Source organism: Opisthocomus hoazin, chromosome Z (assembly GCF_030867145.1).
Source record: "Opisthocomus hoazin isolate bOpiHoa1 chromosome Z, bOpiHoa1.hap1, whole genome shotgun sequence".
NCBI classification, from domain to species: domain Eukaryota; kingdom Metazoa; phylum Chordata; class Aves; order Opisthocomiformes; family Opisthocomidae; genus Opisthocomus; species Opisthocomus hoazin.
The window spans coordinates 603208-621518 of record NC_134454.1 but is presented as its reverse complement, the minus strand read 5'-3'; the positions used below and the strand labels follow the sequence as shown (position 1 = coordinate 621518).

Here is an 18311-nt window from a genome sequence, read left to right as displayed (position 1 = left end):
CAGAGCAATTTCCTTCTAGGAGGACAGGAATAGAAAACAGAAAAGGTTTGTAGCACAGCTTATTCAGATTATACTTGGAAACCACTGAGCTATTCTGTGAAATACTCGATCAGTAGCACTCTTCTAGCGGGAAGCATTCATTCTAATCACCAGATCCAGGCGGCAATTATGGTTGGAAGGCTCAGGAGAGAAAAAGTGACAGATAAAAGCTCTCCTCTCTCTCATTCTAAAGCTATGAAGTAGTGCACACTTGCTAAAATACTTAATCTTCCCACAAATATTTCTGTTTTTCAGGTATGTGGTATGACATGAATTTCTCTTTCACCATTACTGAAATCTAATAATTTATTTCAATTTTCACTGAGATACAATCTGCATATGCCATTTTCTGCATAAAAATGTAAACTTTGCCACACTACAGAAAATAATGACTTGGTCATTATATTTTGCATGTTGAATAGCTACTGCCGACATCTTGTAACAAGTAAAACAGCATTATATAAATTTTCTGACTCATCAGACCAAGAATACCTTGACCACCAATGCCTCCTCTCCTTCCTTGGTTAAAAACACCAGCAGGAGGTCCTCAGTATAAGGGGCAGGTGCCCAGTTTCTTCTGATTTTGTAAAATTAGCTGAAGAATAAACTCAGCTGTATTTGAAAACTTGTTTTGTAGTTGAGCACCAAACAGACAAGGACTTTATGCCTTGATGGAGCAACCAAGAGCTTGGGTCCGCAGCCCTCTCCTCCCGCAAGTGAACTCGATTCAAATGGTAACTTGTATATTGCCCTACCACTATGACAGCTCATATGCCTAACTGCAAACATAAAGATGCCAGGTATCTCCAGACAAGTACACTACAGAACGTGAATCTGCAAGTGATCGGAATTATCTAACATGTGAAACATCAAGCATGAAATCCAACTGACCACAAAACTTATCTAGGGGACAGGAAAATGAATCATAGCCTGCTTCAATGTCTGACAGCAACAAAAATTCTACTTACACAACATGCATCAAGGAAGGTAAAAATAAGGCTGGATTTAAAAAAAAAAAAGCTAAACTTGGTTTGATATACAGAAATAAAGATGGATCTCAACACCACATTACAGTTACTCCAGTAACTTTAAAATGCCTAGCTTGTCAAATTCCCCAGGTGTCGGCTACTTGGATGATTTTAAAAGTATCTCACTATAGTGAGCAGTATCATTTTTTTAATACTTAAAGTGCAAATTGAGAGTTATTCCAACAGGTGCTGTTTCAAATAACAACAAATCCAGAAAGTAGAACTAAGCAACACCATTCTAGACACTGTTAAATTATAAAGACAAAGAATTAATGCTCAACCCATTACTGTTCAGCCCATCACAATACAGATTAGATTAATTTACTAGCTGAAATAAAATTTTCTTCCAACTGTCTAAGTTTTCAAATGGTGCTGTCTCTCAAACTCAAGATAACTTCAAAGTTTGTTCATTCTATAAACTATTGGGCCAATATTTCTTACGTTCTCCTTTGACACCAATCACTAGAAAAAGAACCACCCCTAATTTTACAGGTTTTTTTGAATGCTACCTTTTATGCAGGTTGAATTTTGGAAAGAAGGCAGATGGAGAGAAAAGGACGGGAGAAATGGCCTAGTACATTCTCCCTACCACACGTTCCAAAATGGGAATTGAAACATTAATAAGTGGTATCTTATGTAAAAACACTGCGAAACACACGTGACAGTTGTTCACAGCACGGCTGAGAACAGAAAGCACTTCTGGAAACCACCTAGCCCAAGCCCTCAACACAGGGTCAACGATGGCAGGTTGCTCTGGCCCTTGTACAGCCACATCCTGAGCATCTCCATGAACAGAGACTCCATACCTTTCTGGGTAACTTGTCCCAGCGTTCAATCACCCGCACACTAAAAGCTGTACACCAGTAATTGCACATCTTCAGACTGAGATCTCACAACACAGTTTAATAACTGTCACGACTGTACAAGGTCTGCTCAGATGGAGTTAGATTTCTTCACAGCAGCACATGCAGTGCTGTGTTTTAGATGTGTGACTGAAACGCTGTGTTGGTAGACACCAGTGTTCTGACTATTGCTGAGCCATACTTGCAGCATTGAGGCTTTCCTTCTTCCCCACGCTACCCTGTGCCCACCCCCCGCAAGAAGGACAGCGGTGGACAAGGAGCTGGGAGCGGACACAGTAGGACAGCTGGCCTGAGCCAGGCAGAGGGACATTCCCTGCCACGTAACGCTCCACAACTGAAGGTCAAAAAGAGGAGGAGGAAGAGGGGACGTCAAAAGGCCTGTGGAGGGCTGACCCCAGCCAGCAACTAAACATCCCACAGTGCTTGCCCATTCCCTGCCCTCAGGACACGGGGGAAAACAGGACAAGCAAATGTGACAAAACTCGTGGGTCAAGATAAAGACAGTTTAATAAATGAAGGGGGTGTGGGTGCCAGTAATGCAAAAGCAACCACTCACCACCTCTCAGGAGCAGACTGATGCTCAGACAGTCTGAGCAACATGCATCTCGGAGGACAAAGCATCCCCTCTGGTTTTTATTGCTGAGCATATCTCTTTGGTCAATTTGGGTCTCTGGAGAACAGAGAAAGCCTCAGCACTGCAAGAACTGCTCAGCAAAAGCCAAAACACTGGTGTGTTATCCAGACTGTTCTAGCCATGAGCCTGAATCACAGCACCATACTGGCTGCTGAAAAGACAATTAACTCCGCCCTAGTCAGACTCAGTACAACCACCAAGAAATGGCTTCGCCAGTTTTTCCACGAGAAGGTAAAAAGATGACTAATGAAGTTATTTGTCATCCATAGAATAAACAGAAGGATCCACAAAAGTTAAACGCTTTGCTAAAATGCATGGAAAAATACTCCTTCGTTACACAGTGAACATAATTCCCACAATACATATACAATGTAGGTGCTACATATTGGGACCTTCAAGTGGACAGCTAAAAGACTACAGGTTGGCTGTCCTGCAGGGCTGATACAAGAGAACAGAATAATGAAAGCAGATCTCTGACAGACTGCAAGCCGCCTGTTGGTCACACCCATCAACAGAAATTTGAAGCCATTTACATACAGAGTGGTGGGAGCACATGCAAAAGGAACAGGTTGGTGGTGAAAAAAAAAAAGGTCTTACACAGCACAGACCATGAGATACCTGAGACATACCCAGGACCTCTTTTCCTATGATCACCTGGAGTAACTTCTTTGGGAATATAAGCAGACATACTGTTGCTTATACAGGTTATCGTGGTTCCAGTCCCATGTCTCGATATTCAAAATATCCAAGGAATAAAACGAGCTTCTTTCATTTTGTGGTTCCTTACTATCCTTTAGCTGCTTACTTCTGTATGGAAAATCTTGGTCTATAATTTATTGAGACTACACTGTAATCAATACTCTGCAGACAAAGAGCACAGGGCTTTCATTTTATCTTTTACTCCAATTACAGCTCACCAAAACTGTAAGAGAATATTAAAAATACTCTACTACCAAGGACGATTTTGTAAAGATCTAGTCTAGTACTAGTATCAGATTTCAAAGGAGATATCTTGAAAGCATTTATTGAAACAGCTTAATATAAAAAAGCTTACAGTTAATGGAAACTGTCAGACAGAGGCATTTAAACAAGAAAGAGCACTTCCTAGATGTGACATTTTCACCCTGAAGACAAACACTAAGTTTTTAGATAAGCCACAACAACAGAACTCTCTGCACCAAGATGTGTTTATAAATAGTTTCATTATCTTGCGTAAATTCATGCTTTGTATATATCTGTTCTGGATTCAATGCCTTGTTTTTTTCAGCCACTTCCAATTATTCCATACAACCAAACCACATTAAGTCTTCACATATTTAAAGATTTCTGTCATAGCGTCCCCACAAAATGAACTAATACAATAATTAAAAAGCCCACAGTTATTCCCTCTTCCCTGCTCCTTATTTACTGCCCTCTGCAGTAGATCTTACATTACAGAATTTTGGCAGTTACCATCTTCTTTTTGTGGCCTTATTATCTTGCATTGCATTCTTCATTAGCTGTTTGAACTTCCAGGAAGTTTACCAACTTGCAGCACATACTAATTTGGACTGAATGTGTAGTAATTCTCCAAAACATGCAACAAAAATGAAGACTTTTAAAACTACTAAGAATTCTCTTTCACACTGAGCACGATCTCTGCAAACTAGGTATCAAAATATTACAAAAAAATCTAAAAGTGTTTTGTTGTAACTTAGTGCTGATTAACCTTACAATCTTGTTTTCCATTCAACACCATGGAAAGAATCTTCTTCAGATAAATGTAATTTATATACACGCCTGAAGTGAATCCAGCACTATATTCTAAAGTAATCTAAACGGACTTAATGTAGTAACTTTCCGAAGGTATACTATTTAATGCTGCAAAACCATGTGAGACTAATAAGAGTCCCACTAATTTGCTAGTTAGACACGACCTAGAGTGGGGGCTATCATCCTCCTCATAAGCCATGTAACTGGTGAACAGGCAAAAGAGCATTTACCTTCATGAAAGGCCGACACTGCAGCTAGCTTGGTTTTCAATGCGGATGTCTGAAGGCCAGACTGATTAACGTAGAAGCTATTCAAACAGCCTGGGTGTTGGGTATGCATAAATTCAAAAGGTTCCAATTGTTTAGCCTCACACCATCATCCATTTGAAGTCATATGAAAAAGTCCACTCAACTTCTTAGTGAGGAGACCTCGGCATTTTCTCAGAAACACCAGCTGCTCGATGTCTACCCACTCAGAAGCCAAACTGGAAGTGAGAGAAATTCTCTACTGGGATGAAGAACGCCCTGGTTGTAGGTGAGCAAGTCTGGAAAAGTGCTGATTTTGTGAGGCCAGCAACAGCCTCTGTTAAAAAGAGGGAGGTGAGTTTTCGCTACTGAAAAGTCTTGCATTCATGACAACTCCAAAAACAAGATGATCAAGGATGGAGCTGTACTGATAGCTTCTCCCACAAAAGGGAAAACATATCTCTTGTTCTTTCTTTTAGTACAACTTACTACTTTTTTTGTATCGATAGCAAAACAAATGCATCCCAAGTTTGCTCACTCTAAATGAAGTAATCTGTACTTCTGACCCAAGCATCATGCACATATTACAATGCAGTTTTGGACTTATCCCAACAATGAATGTATTTTTTCCCCACTCCTGTAAATACACATTTCTATTATTTGAAAACCCTATTGAATGTTGCTGATAGAACTTAACATTTTTATTTTCCTTTTTCAGTAGGCAAGAATACAAATAGTAGCTTCCAAGACAACACAGCATTCTCCTCATTACAGATCCAAAGAAGGACAACACTTAGAAAGAACCAAGTGTGCTTAGGCTTCCGCAAGCTTTAACAACTTCCTCAGTTGCATGTAACTACTAAGCAAGTTAGGTAAAATGGTTAGCGTGTCATTAAGAAAACCGCCGTCGTATAGCAATAAATAATTATCAGGACCAAGTTATGCAAATTCTTTACACAAATATAAAATATGCACAGTTCCTTTTACCATTAATACTTACCTATTATAGTATCTGCCTCCCATCATAAACTGATTGTTTGATGTTGGACATATTTTAAAACGCTGAATATTTTCACTGGTCCGAAAATAAAGTGAATAATCACCAGGTGTATTATCTGATGGCCTCACAAGAAAACTGCACACCTGACCAACTGAAAAGACATCATAATAGTGTTACTTTTCCTAGTGTTATATACAAGCCCATATCAAGTCTGTTTCCACATAAATTAGCAAGAATTGCACACTTGAAGAAATACAAAGTCTGTAAGGTAAGTTCCAACAGCAACCTCAAACTAGTGAACTAGTATTGAACTGCCAAAATTAATGCTAAATGGCTTAGCTATAGCTGGCAACCTAGCCACATCTTTGCCACCTCTTTAGAAGACCATACGAAAGAAAGTTTGTCAATGTGTTTTCAAAAATTAACAATTCCTGGTCTCATAGTCAAACTATGCTCTTTAACAACTTAGGTCAGAAATCTTGATGTTTTCATTTCAAGAAATATTTGTTCTATGAAAGGGCTAAGAAAGTTTATATTTTTCTTTACGTATATAAAAGCGTAGTCTTCACAGCATTTTGATGAAGACCTCAATAAGTGAAATAATTTATTACTCACATATTACTTTTAAAAATTATTCCAATCAAAAATTATTAAACTAACTCTATTTCAAAACATACTCAATATTCACAGCCGCAATAGTTTTTTTCCAATGTAGTATTCTACCAAGGCAACAACCACAGGGGCTGGTCAGACTATGATACTCATTTATGTTTACACATAAAAGAAAGTTTTGCCACAGTTTAATAAGAATAGGACCACTTCGGGCCATTTCACTACCAGTGCATTTCAATCAGAAATACAAGTACCTGTCATCAGCAAATTGTAAGCCTCTTGTTTGGAGATCTTCCCATGGAACCATCTTAACAAAGATGAAGAGAAAAATTAGAAACCAAGACCACCAGCTCTCTTTTTTGGCTGTGGTGACATCCAAGGCTCTGGCACCTATGAATTGATCTTTATTTAAAAAGACCTAATACATATAGATAAGATAATCAATAATTATGCTACTTAATGATTCTGTTCTATCAGCAGCATGAAAAAACTAACATTAACAGGTATATAAATCACAGAATGTTAGGGGCTGGAAGGGACCTCTGTGGGTCATCTAGTCCAACCCCCCTGCCGAAGCAGGGTCACCTACAGCAGGCTGCACAGGACCTTGTCCAGGCGGGTCTTGAATATCTCCAGAGAAGGAGACTCCACAGCCTCCCTGGGCAGCCTGTTCCAGTGCTCTGCCACCCTCAGTAAAAATATCCCACCCTTTGACATTGTTGTTCAAGTCCAACTGTGTTTAGAGATGAAAATAAATTGCCTAAATGGTAGATAAATTGATAGGCATTATTTGAAGTCAGTCTCATACAGCAATTTACTTGAATCATGAAATCCAAAGCTCAAACAGGGAGATTAAAGCCTGTACAGAAAAACTCAAACTGAATTTTGCCAGAAGCTGCGGAAATAAAATCTAGCTTTGTTAAGACTATTCAATACAAACTGCTTTGATCTCAGCTTCACAGAGTTCTGTGTCAGAACAGTGTCCTAAAAAAGTTCGGCAGCCTCTGTCCAGTCCCAGCCTTGATACTTACGACTATACAGAACAGCCTGACATGCTACAACTGAATAGCTTATTCTGTCATTTAAAGGAAAGCTAACAAGACAGCCTTTTTTGTACAAGAGCTCTAGTTCTAACTTCATACTACTTTTAGAGGATAATTTCTGGCCCATGGAATGTTTGAAGGAATCCCTGTCTCCCCAGGATTCCTCTGAATGACACAAATAACCGTGGACAGACAGTATCAAAGCTCTAAGCATCTGCTACAAACTACTTTGCAAATACATAAATAAAAAATCCTACATATAAAGGCATCCCTACTGCCAAACTGACTAGCAGAACACTAGCAAACAGTAAACAAACAACAAATATGCCAGCGATTTTTCCTTCTCCTGCTAAGATAACAAGAAATGCCTCCTCCAGCCATCAGCCTCTTGCAGACCACAAACCAGGCAACAGATGAAAAGCAGCAGGTGCAAATATGGCAAGCAAATGGAGGACAGAGGAAACAATCAAGACACTAGAAAGTTTTTGGAACCTTCTTTTGCCACTCTTCTTTACGACTGCAAATAACCTATCAACAGCTTGACATATCAATACATTGTTGATTCTAAACTGTACTGAATTTTTTAAAAATTTTAAGTATTTAAGCAAATCGAACAAATCTTCTAGCTCTCTGGCTTTCTCTTTAAAGCCTAAGTGTTACCATATGAATCAAATTGAGTCAAGCTGTAACTATCACACTGTCATTTTTCTAACAGTACTTTGCTCTCCCTACAGCATTTAGACTTGTGCAGAACTGAAACAAGGCTACCTCCGAGGCAAACACTATCTTCAAGAAATACTCCACTGTGCATATTTTGGCTGAACGTGATTATACAAGTACTCATTTAAGATTTTAACACTGCAAAACCCATTAGCAATGAGCATACTTATTACAGGACTCTCATGTTAATTATCTGTGCATCTTCAGCAGCTAGTATAGAGAAAAGTCTTGAGATGAAAAAAATAGGCCTCTTTGGTTCACCTTCCCAAAAGCTGGGAAATCTCATAGCTGAGATTTACAAACAGTTACAATTGCTTTTAATAACAAAACAAAAATCCTTACATTTTGCCTTCATGTGGATCTTCTTCTCTTCCCTAATAAGAAAATTAACAGATTAAGTGCATGACAACAGTACAGCTCATTTAAAAAAAAAAACAAACTTTATAGGTTAAGACCTTCCGCAGGAAAAAACATTAAAAAGTTCGAGAAATATTTTAACTAAAGGGCTTATTGCAGTTCTATGATTGTAAGTTTCCCTCTTCATTCACTAAGTGGAAATTCAGCCAAAATATGTTATTTTAGAGGATTGCTTCTGTCATGTTTCAAGTCCCTCTTTAGAGGCAGTAACTTTTAAAATCTCGGCTTTCCTAAGGTTAACTTGACCACTGAAGTATCAGTCTACAGTTCAGCAGTCCAGTACTGCCACTTCAATTCAGCCATTCACATCCTGACACGTATCTGTGACAAGCATCTGCAGGTAACACTACTATCAGCAAAACACATGTACTGTGCAGGAAAATATTATCAAAAATATTTGATAATATTTGACTTCAAAGCAATGCTGAGCTTGTTAAACAAAATATTTTTCTTCTCTGGTGGTGTTTTTCTTTTTCCCTTCTGAAGTATATCAAACCATCTCTTCCTCTAGAGTAACTGAATTACCTGCAGGTCACCTGGTTAGTTTCCTGAGCCCACACAAAACCTTGTAGGTGTAACAAACTCATCAATACATTTTTAACCACATTTCATCCTTCAACAGAGACAGACCTACCACAATGCAAAATTCCATTCCGTACAGTTTGTGAATGTTTCATGGCAAATATAAAAAAAGAAACTCAATTAAATGAATAGCAGATTCTTTACCAGGACAGTCAAGTTTAAGAAAATGCCTAGTAAATTTACAGTACCGTTCATTTGTACTTCTCTTTGGACAATATGTAAGTACTTTTCTGATACTGAATTAAGCTTAAAGGCTTGTTACACTATTTTAAAATTAGTAGATCCAATTACTAAGTTTACAAAAGCACATCACTAGAAAACGGGCAATTAAATGTCACTAGTTGTGGTTTATTTCAGTATTATTTTACCGAAAAATCTCATTCATTTAACATGTTTGAATACAAAAATTACTTACCACTTCTTCTACCAGGTCTTCTACAATAAGACCTTGCTCATCTGTCCGCAGGTTCGTAACCCACATCCAGCCATCTTCCAATTCATTATGGACAATAAACATGTCTCCTTTGAGGAAACTGAAGAGGGTTACAGCAAGATTTAAATCAGAGATACAAGTCGGAGATACAATCACAACACAAAGTTTAACGAACACAATGAATTCTTGAGTATAACTTCCGCAAAATGTTTGAGAAAACCTGTTTGTGAAAAACGCGTGAACTGAAATCCCAAGTAGACCATGTGTATTCTTCATCAGTTAGTAGGCTACTGTATATAAGTATTTATATTTTTTATTTATGTTTAGTATCTAATACTTACTTCAGTTCTGTCAACTTCAAAGCATGCCAAGAATGTATAAAACAAAAACAACACCACAACAATGTTAAAAGATAGTAATATTGTTCTTTTATCAAGAGGGATCAAATACTAAACACAGTTAAAATAACCAGAGATACCCTTAATAGTCCGTAAGAAAATAATACTCCTTTCATCCAAAACTGATCTTGTACAATAAAAGCCTGTGGAATATTTATTCTTTATGTCCTCACATATGAAGACAAGTCCTACAAAAACAGCACAGAAAAGCTACCAGAGAGGCCATGCAATTAGCTACAAGAAAAGCACACTTAAGAAGTATTAACATGTTTAAGGGAGTTTCATTTTCGGAAGGTCAGCGTGTTGCTCCTTAAGTGTTAGCCCAAAATCAGATCAGATGATAACCTTTCACTGCAGCACAGCAAGAGTTCTCAATCAAGTTTGATGATGCATCAGGATACAGCAAATAGCAATGAAGTATTTGAAGCTCATTAACTACTATTTCACTCCAAAATTAGACAGCAAATTTCTATGGTATTTCTCTCATTTGAGGTATGCTAACAGAAAAAGGCATAAACTCAAGCACAAAGCAAACAGCAAGAAGAACAAAACCCAGCAAACCGCTACTGAAAACACAGAATAAATTCAGCTGCTAATACACCTGAATACTAAGAATGGGTTACAGACAGCAAGAGCACCCTCCATCAGCTCTATTGCAAAGAACTATACATTAAGTTACTGCATGGAACACAGGCTGAAATTAACCCTCTAATACTTCAAACTTCCTAAATATTAACTATAAGATTAAAAATTTAAGTCAAGATTCTCTGAAATGGACAAATTATTCAAGAGCATATTAATTTGACCTAGAACAAACAGAGAACTTTGGTTCCAGCTATGCCATGAATACAACTATTTTAGCCATGTGGCTCTCGAGACCAAAGCACAGAACGTTGCATTTTAGTTGTATCCAAAATGAGGGAGAAAAGGTATAGTTTTCTAAAATTTTTGTTATGACAGCAAAGTAGTAAAATGCTTTTTCCTCTTAAGTTGGTAGGTGCAATAATGCACTTCGTGTACTCAATCTCTCTTTTATTCTTACACATAGCGGGAAGCCTTACTTGAAATACACAATTAGAGAGTCCCTTCCATGTCTTGCCACCTTCTCAACTGCTTAGAAAAACATAATCTTGAAGACAAATATCCTCACAGCATTCTTTAAAGAGGTCAGATAGGACTGGACTGTGAGCCGTGGGATAAATTTCCATGAGGATATAAAGCTCTCATACACCTTTCTCTACACTTTAGGCTAATACTCCCCAAACCAAGCCAATTCCCAACTCGGTGGAGTAAATCAGCTTCTGAAACCAAGACGGTCTCATTAGAGAGACTAGAAAACACTACCAATCTCTTCCAAATCCTCCTACTTTATCATCTGAAAGAAAAGTAATTCTCCCATCTCAAGAAAGCAGTACCAATTCCAAGAGACTAGCACATGCTTTTTTATCGGATATGAGACCATTGGTTTTGTTTCCTTTCTACATGGCATTTCACAAAAATGCAAGAAAGGCGGCGAGTACAGACAATCCCTAAGAAATTACTGAGGTAGCAATGTTAGAAAGGAAGTGAGTAACAGTTAACAGAAAACTATGAGAATATGAGGGACAGGCCTGCAATTCAGTAGTTTAAGACCTTACAATGACAGGAGATAACACTTTTTAAAAGTATGATTTTCCAAAAATAGGAGGGATGAGCAGGGAAGAGAGAATCATTCTTGCTGGATTTTATGGATAGCAGTAAGAAAATGAATACTAGAACATTAAAGGCAAAACTTTTTTTAACACTGCTCCTTTTTCCTTATTTCAAAGAAGGCATTAAATACTCTATTCTTCCATTTCTGAGTAGTCAATGCTCACATTCTCTTTCTAGTGGTCGGAAGTGGTTTGGCTTGAAGTATTTATCTGCTATTAGGTAGCTCTGTGGCAGTTTAGGAAAAAAGCCTATTATTTCACACATTTACACGAGCCATTTCTGCACATAATTCTTTCATACACAAATTTACCCTCTTGGAGAAAAATGCAGGGCTTTGTAAAACGTACTTAAGTATTATAATGTTACCAATTTTACTTCTGTAAACCTAATGTAACTTCCCTTACAATTAATACAAACAAATATACCTAGAATAAGAAGTCTTTTTGCTATTTCCAACAAAAAAAAAAAAAAAACACAACACAGAAAGCCATCATCATTTAACCTGTGTTAAGTTCAAGATGCTACTGGACAGCACTCACATATGAACACATACTTAAATCATGAGCATTTATAAATACTCCTGAGAATTTCACAACTGCTACTACTATTAAAACATACCTTATTTCATCAGTTTCTGGCACTTTGGTGTAAGGTAGAATTGCTCGAACTCTCCTCCTGTCCTCCACAGGCTACAATTTAAGAGAAGAGAGCAAAGATAATACTTTTCCCTCTTTGTAGCGTAGAATCCTTCTCCTCAGTGTTACACTATTCTGAGGCAAAGGACTGGTAACATCCACTTACATCTCCCTTGACAGTTTTATATTTTCAAAGCTCAAAACCTGAGCTCTCACTGAGAGTGGAAAAAGCATAATTCATACAGTTAGCTACGAGATCTCTCATATTGTTTCATCATTACATCATCATGGCAGATAGGGTATATTTATTGTCTTCAAGCTAACTTTGCAGTAAGATAATTACCACAGAAGTATGCTTCTAAACGTTCTTCCACTTCAAGTGGAAATTTCCAGAAGTTTAACATTCAGAAACATCTTTATGCAGGTTTTGGGTTTTCTTTGGGCGGAGCATTACGCAGTGTTTTGTTTCACTTTAATTAAAGTAATAATTACTTGTACTGTTTTAAGGACGGGCATGTGAAAGAAGCCCCATATTCAGGAACCTTGGTTATTTGCAGGTTGCATATTTTGAAGCCGTTGTTAGACATGCAAAATAGGAGAGGTTACCTTACAGTGGTGCTCTTTACTAACCAAGAACTGCACATGCTCTTGTTTACCCCTGTTTACTTACAGTACTATTACTACATTTGGAGACAACAGCAACACCTGACATCTAGCTTTCTCATTATGCATTTTCATTAAACAGCAATTTTTTTTTGTTTAGTCATTACTTCGTATCAGTAAGAATGCATTTTTATATTCCTTCTATGTCAACATATGCTAAGCCCACGCAGAACTACAGGAAACTTTCTTCAATGCTTTTCCCAAAGAAAACTGTGAATGGTGATTAAAGTTACTAACATTTAAGTAAATGACACTCAAAAAATTTATTACTTGCCTCTGGAGGTGCTACTGGATATAAGAGCTTTTCCCCTTTCAGCAAACAGGACACGTGACTGTAATAACCAATTAGGTCCGAGAGTGAAGCAAAACGACGTCCACCAATATAATAGTCTCCACACATGGCAATAATCCTGTTTATGAAAATCATAAAAAGAAGCTTGACATAAGAAAAAATTTGGCTACCATTTTGTTTTTAAAGAAAAACAAAATTAGGATAATGTTTAATTTTTTAAAGTGGTGTCTACATTCAGCAAAATGCAGTATTACAAGCTCTCTAAAAACATTTAAGTGTATCTTAGCTAATGAATATTTCATCAAGAATTGCGGACATATATATCGCATGATACACGGGTATTTTAAGACTCTAAAGGAAGTGCTGATTAACCAGTACATTTGTCAGAACTAAATGAAATTAAACAGAAAAATGTGAGTGTCCTGAAAAACTGGAATACTGCACTGGTAGTCATAACAGCATTGTGACTTGTATCATGCAGGATATACGCCTTCTATGACAGGCGTAAGCAAATTCAACAAGGTATTAACATATTTTAACACCAAATAACTGCAGTTGATAATACAATGCAGAAAACCAAACACCTTCAGAAATCAGTCACAGTTAGTTTAGCATCCATATTAAGAAATTTCTTTGGAATAGCTGAAGTATCTCCTTACAGTGAATTTAAAAATTTGTTAACTAATGGGGAAAAAACTTACAAAACCATTTCAGTAGTTTAACACAACAAAGAATTCTTACAAAACTGTTCATTTTTTTCTTTAAGGGTTGTGTTTTTCTGAAAGTGGAGAGATTTGTTAACGCATTGTCATCTCAAAAATGGGAAGTAGTACCATGTCTGCTCACACTGCTAGGCAATACCAATCCTAAAAGTAGCCAAAAATTACTGATTCAGGTAAGAGAGTTAACAGTATTTTAAACATTTCTGTTACACTCAAAAGTCATTTGCAAAAGTGAAGCAGTATTTAATCTGAAACACCTTTAATATTTTTGACCAGACAACCCAAAGAAATGATCACATCATGTAAATTGATAGCATCGAGCAGACCTGAATTTTTCCAGCAACACAGAGATCAGACAGGAGTCCTGAGCTGCAGCTCACTTGCATTCTTACAAAAATGTATGACACTGAGAAACAAATTATTACCAAGCTAAGCAATTTTTCCAGTTGATAAAACAAATTAAAATCTCAAAGCTCTTGTTAATTGTCTCTCCAGTTTCCAGAAGACAGACAAACTATTTTAAGGATGCTTCAAAATAAATTACTGTAATCAGAATAAACATATTTGAGTCTTCTTAGTGCTCTACTTCATGTGTGACCTCTTAACAAAGATTGTGAACAACTCAAAAACAAAAGGGGGTAAAAAAGAAACACCACACATTCAATTGCCAAGAAACTTGTCCTTCATCCCAAATGAGTACACTATTTATTGGTTTCTTCAATTTTTACACTTTTTCTTTAGTAGGTCAATATTCTGACACATTCCTGCCCAAAAATGTTCACAGAATCACAGAATGGTAGGGGTTGGAAGGGACCTCTGTGGGTCATCTAGTCCAACCCTCCATAGGTTCCTTCTCAGTCAGTTCTTTAACTAAATTATTTCTCCCGAACAGTGATGTAACATGTAGACAAGTACGAATCTTCAGAGATGAAATCTAAAGTTTTTAAGCACATAGCACTGCAAGGGAAGTCAGAAAACAATACAACTTTAAGGACATAGGCTAGATCTTTTGGCATACTTTCTGTAAGATTCCTTGGTAAATTACTCAACAGAGATTAGGTTCTAAATGAAATCTGGTGTTTCAGATTATTATTTCGTCACGCTTAAATGAAACTTTTCTTCGCAACACTGAGCTAGCAAATACAAAAAGACTTCTATAATCACAGAAAATTCTGAAGGACAAGAGTAAAAGAGAAGTATTTTTCATCAAAATATTTTGTATCACTCTGAATCACCAAAAAGGTAACAGTTCGGTGAAAAAAATTTAGTTTTGACAGACTCATGCTATGTATCGATTGTATGCTAAATCAGCATGTATATCTATATGCAACTTACGAGAGGCACAAAAAGAAAAGAGAGTAGCAAACTTTCATGTAAAATGTTGGGATTTCAGTTGCACATAAATCTAAGCAGAGTTTAATGTGAAAACATTTTTAGGAAACAAAATGAGTGACATTTTTCAGCAATGGAAGTTTCAGCCATTCCTGGTGGGCTGCAACTGGCAAAGATCAAGCTTTGGTGGAAACAGCACTTCTGCTCTGTGGGATATAGTAGATCCATCCCTGTATTTGCTTGAAATTACTTTAACCCTGTCATTCCTGACATTGACAATGTTCTTGAGTGTAATATGTGCCTATCTAATAACAAACAAAAATATACACTTGACAGTCAAAGAATGAAACTGAAAACATGTCCAATCTCTGCAGAACAGTATTAACTAACAAATTAATTTCCTTTGGATATCTCTCTCTGTGTGTTTTATGGATCTCAGAATGAAAGAGTCTTTAAGGTCTGAAAATATTGTAAGGACCCTCTTCCTTAGGGAATCAGAAATCATTAGACTATTTCCTGCCTGAGATGCCAGAAAGACTTTTATGGTGGGCATGAACCAATAGTCAATAACCTGATACTGGCTTCAAAAGGAGAAGTTATTTTTAATAAGGACTCTAAAACTGCACTAGAAAGCAAGTGTTAGCACAGTTTACTTTTCAGCTACGGCTAAACAGTAACTAGTTCCCAAACTAGTTCAGTATAGCTAGGAAGCTGAAACTGACAGCTCAGATGGCAAGCTGCAAATATGAGATACTATTTGTGTGCTCCTTTGTCTGCACTTAAGAGAATTACGCCTTCGCGTCAATGGTAGATCAGGACCTCTGAATCACACTTCATCACACTGCAGATGTGACCAAAAACTGCCTACATTTGTAAACCACGCACATAGTGGCTCATATGCTGGTATTCTGGATAGTTCTCACTTTCAGAAGTTGCAGAATTTGCTTTGAATTTGTTTGTTGATATGAAGACAACGGACAAAGGTTTCTTCTACCGCTGAAGAAACATCTCCTGTTCTATTTCGTAAAGATGAACATTATACTGTAGCACTCCCTTGCTGACACCTTAAAGATCTTCTCAGAATACACCTCATTTACACTAAAGAATAAATTAACCTACTAATGTACATAGTTTAGCAATGGTAAAATAATCCCAGTTACAACTTTGGATAAAGAGCTACTTGTATTCAGAACAACTAATTCTAACACATACTGAAAGCTGTTTCCAGCAAAACTCTGGACTCTTAAACATATAACCTCTTTGTATCTTCTTGGTTTTTTTTTGTTTCTGTTGTGGGTGGGGAGGGTCCCTCAAAATTAAGGAAGCGGTGAGATATCCATGCACTTTAAATATGTCCTGTGAGCTACAGTGGCTTCTATGGAACAGACTCAAAACAATCTCCTTGACTGACTAATGAAACTTGCATGTTGCTTCAAGCTACAACTGTTTTAGACAGACTTCTCTATCTAGATGTTACTAGCTTCCTCATATTTTTGTTCTTTAGTCTATAATTTTTAAGCAGCATATTTTATAACAATTAAAGACAAGTAAAAAGTTGTACCATGCAAGAATAAAGAGTCAAAAATAATTATAATGCAGTTGTTTTCTGTTTGTACTCTATTGTGCTCTAAAACCAAAAATAAACAGATTACAGTATTTTCAAATAAAACATTTAATTCTCACCTAAAATGATTGACATTTGTTTTACTAAGAAATGAGAGCACAAATGAACCTGGTCTCCGATCACTCTCTCGAATAAGGTAACTTCCAGGTTTTCCCGCTTGTCTAAGACGTTCTTCTGCAATTGTTCTGTCAAGTTTTCCATGATACCACCTGAAATAAGAATAGCAAAGGGTGTCCTTAGAACAAAGTTTGTTTATTCTCACAGAACAGACCTATGAAACTAAGAAAAGCTTTCAGTCAAAACCGATGTAACTCCAAACCTTTGTTTCAAAGTTATCACATCTTTACATGTTCAACCTCCCGATTTACTTATTTCCAATATACGCTATTTTTAAGACAGCACAGGTTTTCAGATAACCTGCGTCTCTCAACAACCCATTCCAAGGGGTGGATGCTCTATATATAACATCAGCTTTTCTGTCCTCCTTAATTGGCATATGTTAAATAAACAGAACCAGAGGTGACTGATGTGACTTGGAAGACTGTTGTATTTTAAGCCTACACAGGCTTCATTTCTGCCTGGATTTTCCCAGAGCATATATTGACAAGTGAATTGTAACAATCTGTTTCTCAGCTGACACAGATACTGCTGTAGCAGAGCCTTCACTGAATGGGAGTGACAGCAGTCGCCAGACCATCATCCAGCCCCAAAAGATTCTTTCATAACCACAGTGTGTACCCTATTAATGAAAAGCAAGCGCAGATGTGTGGCAAATCAGAGACTGCAAAATATGACAAAGGAACACTTCAGTGTAAAGATTAGACTGTTACCATTCAATAATTCATTTGTCTTACCTTTATTTACACAGCTTTTGTCAGAACACTCATCCTATTCCAACTGATCAAGTATGAGGGTTTACAGAAAATAAAAAAAGCTGCAATGGAAAGTGCCATTCAGATATAAAACCAAGCATTGTTCTCATCACCTTCACAAAGCCACAGCATGCTCCAGAGCTACTTACTGTAATAATTTAATAGCTTTGCATCCATCAGTTAACCGTGCTTAATTCAACCTTTGATTTCTACACTCAAGAAAACAGCTTCCACAGAGCCACTCTTTTAGACAATTCAGGTAATTTACCACTTCGGACCAGCCACCTTTTAGTTCTAACTGTTCACATATGTCTTGTCAGAGTCACAAAAAAGCATTTTGGAAAAGACACGTAAATGACCTTTTGAACTAATATCGCCAAGAATACCAAAATTGCACAGATTACAGTTCCAAAAAACTGCTGATAAAATCTGACCAGAAGCATCTTTTTTTTCTACAAAATAGAATCAAAAGTTTTGAGAGCTTTTATCGGAAAGAAAATCCGACTAAACCGATAAACATCAGGTACAACAGCAGAAGCAGCATCAGCATAGTGTTTACCCCGGCAAAGCCGTGTGCTTGCTAGTATGGCTCTCCTTTGCTTCTCTTCCTCATCCTGATCAAAACAAGTTAAACCAGAAAAAGCGCTGTTGCGTCTGCACAACACACAGCACTTGAGGCTGCTGCAGGCCAAGTTAGGTTAGGGAGATCCTGT

General features: G+C 37.2%; 1 protein-coding gene across 1 annotated transcript in view; it reads right to left on the bottom strand.

Moving 5' to 3' along the window:
• Positions 1-18311, bottom strand: part of RASA1 (RAS p21 protein activator 1) — a 67014-nt gene that overhangs the window by 32069 nt on the left and 16634 nt on the right. Inside the window, exons 2-8 of the mRNA XM_075411479.1 lie at positions 16786-16935; positions 13031-13166; positions 12077-12147; positions 9351-9468; positions 8279-8310; positions 6428-6480; positions 5562-5712 (exon numbers count right to left, since the gene is read on the bottom strand). Of these exons, the coding sequence (XP_075267594.1) occupies positions 5562-5712; positions 6428-6480; positions 8279-8310; positions 9351-9468; positions 12077-12147; positions 13031-13166; positions 16786-16935 (711 nt within the window). The remainder of the gene's footprint in view (positions 1-5561; positions 5713-6427; positions 6481-8278; positions 8311-9350; positions 9469-12076; positions 12148-13030; positions 13167-16785; positions 16936-18311) is intronic.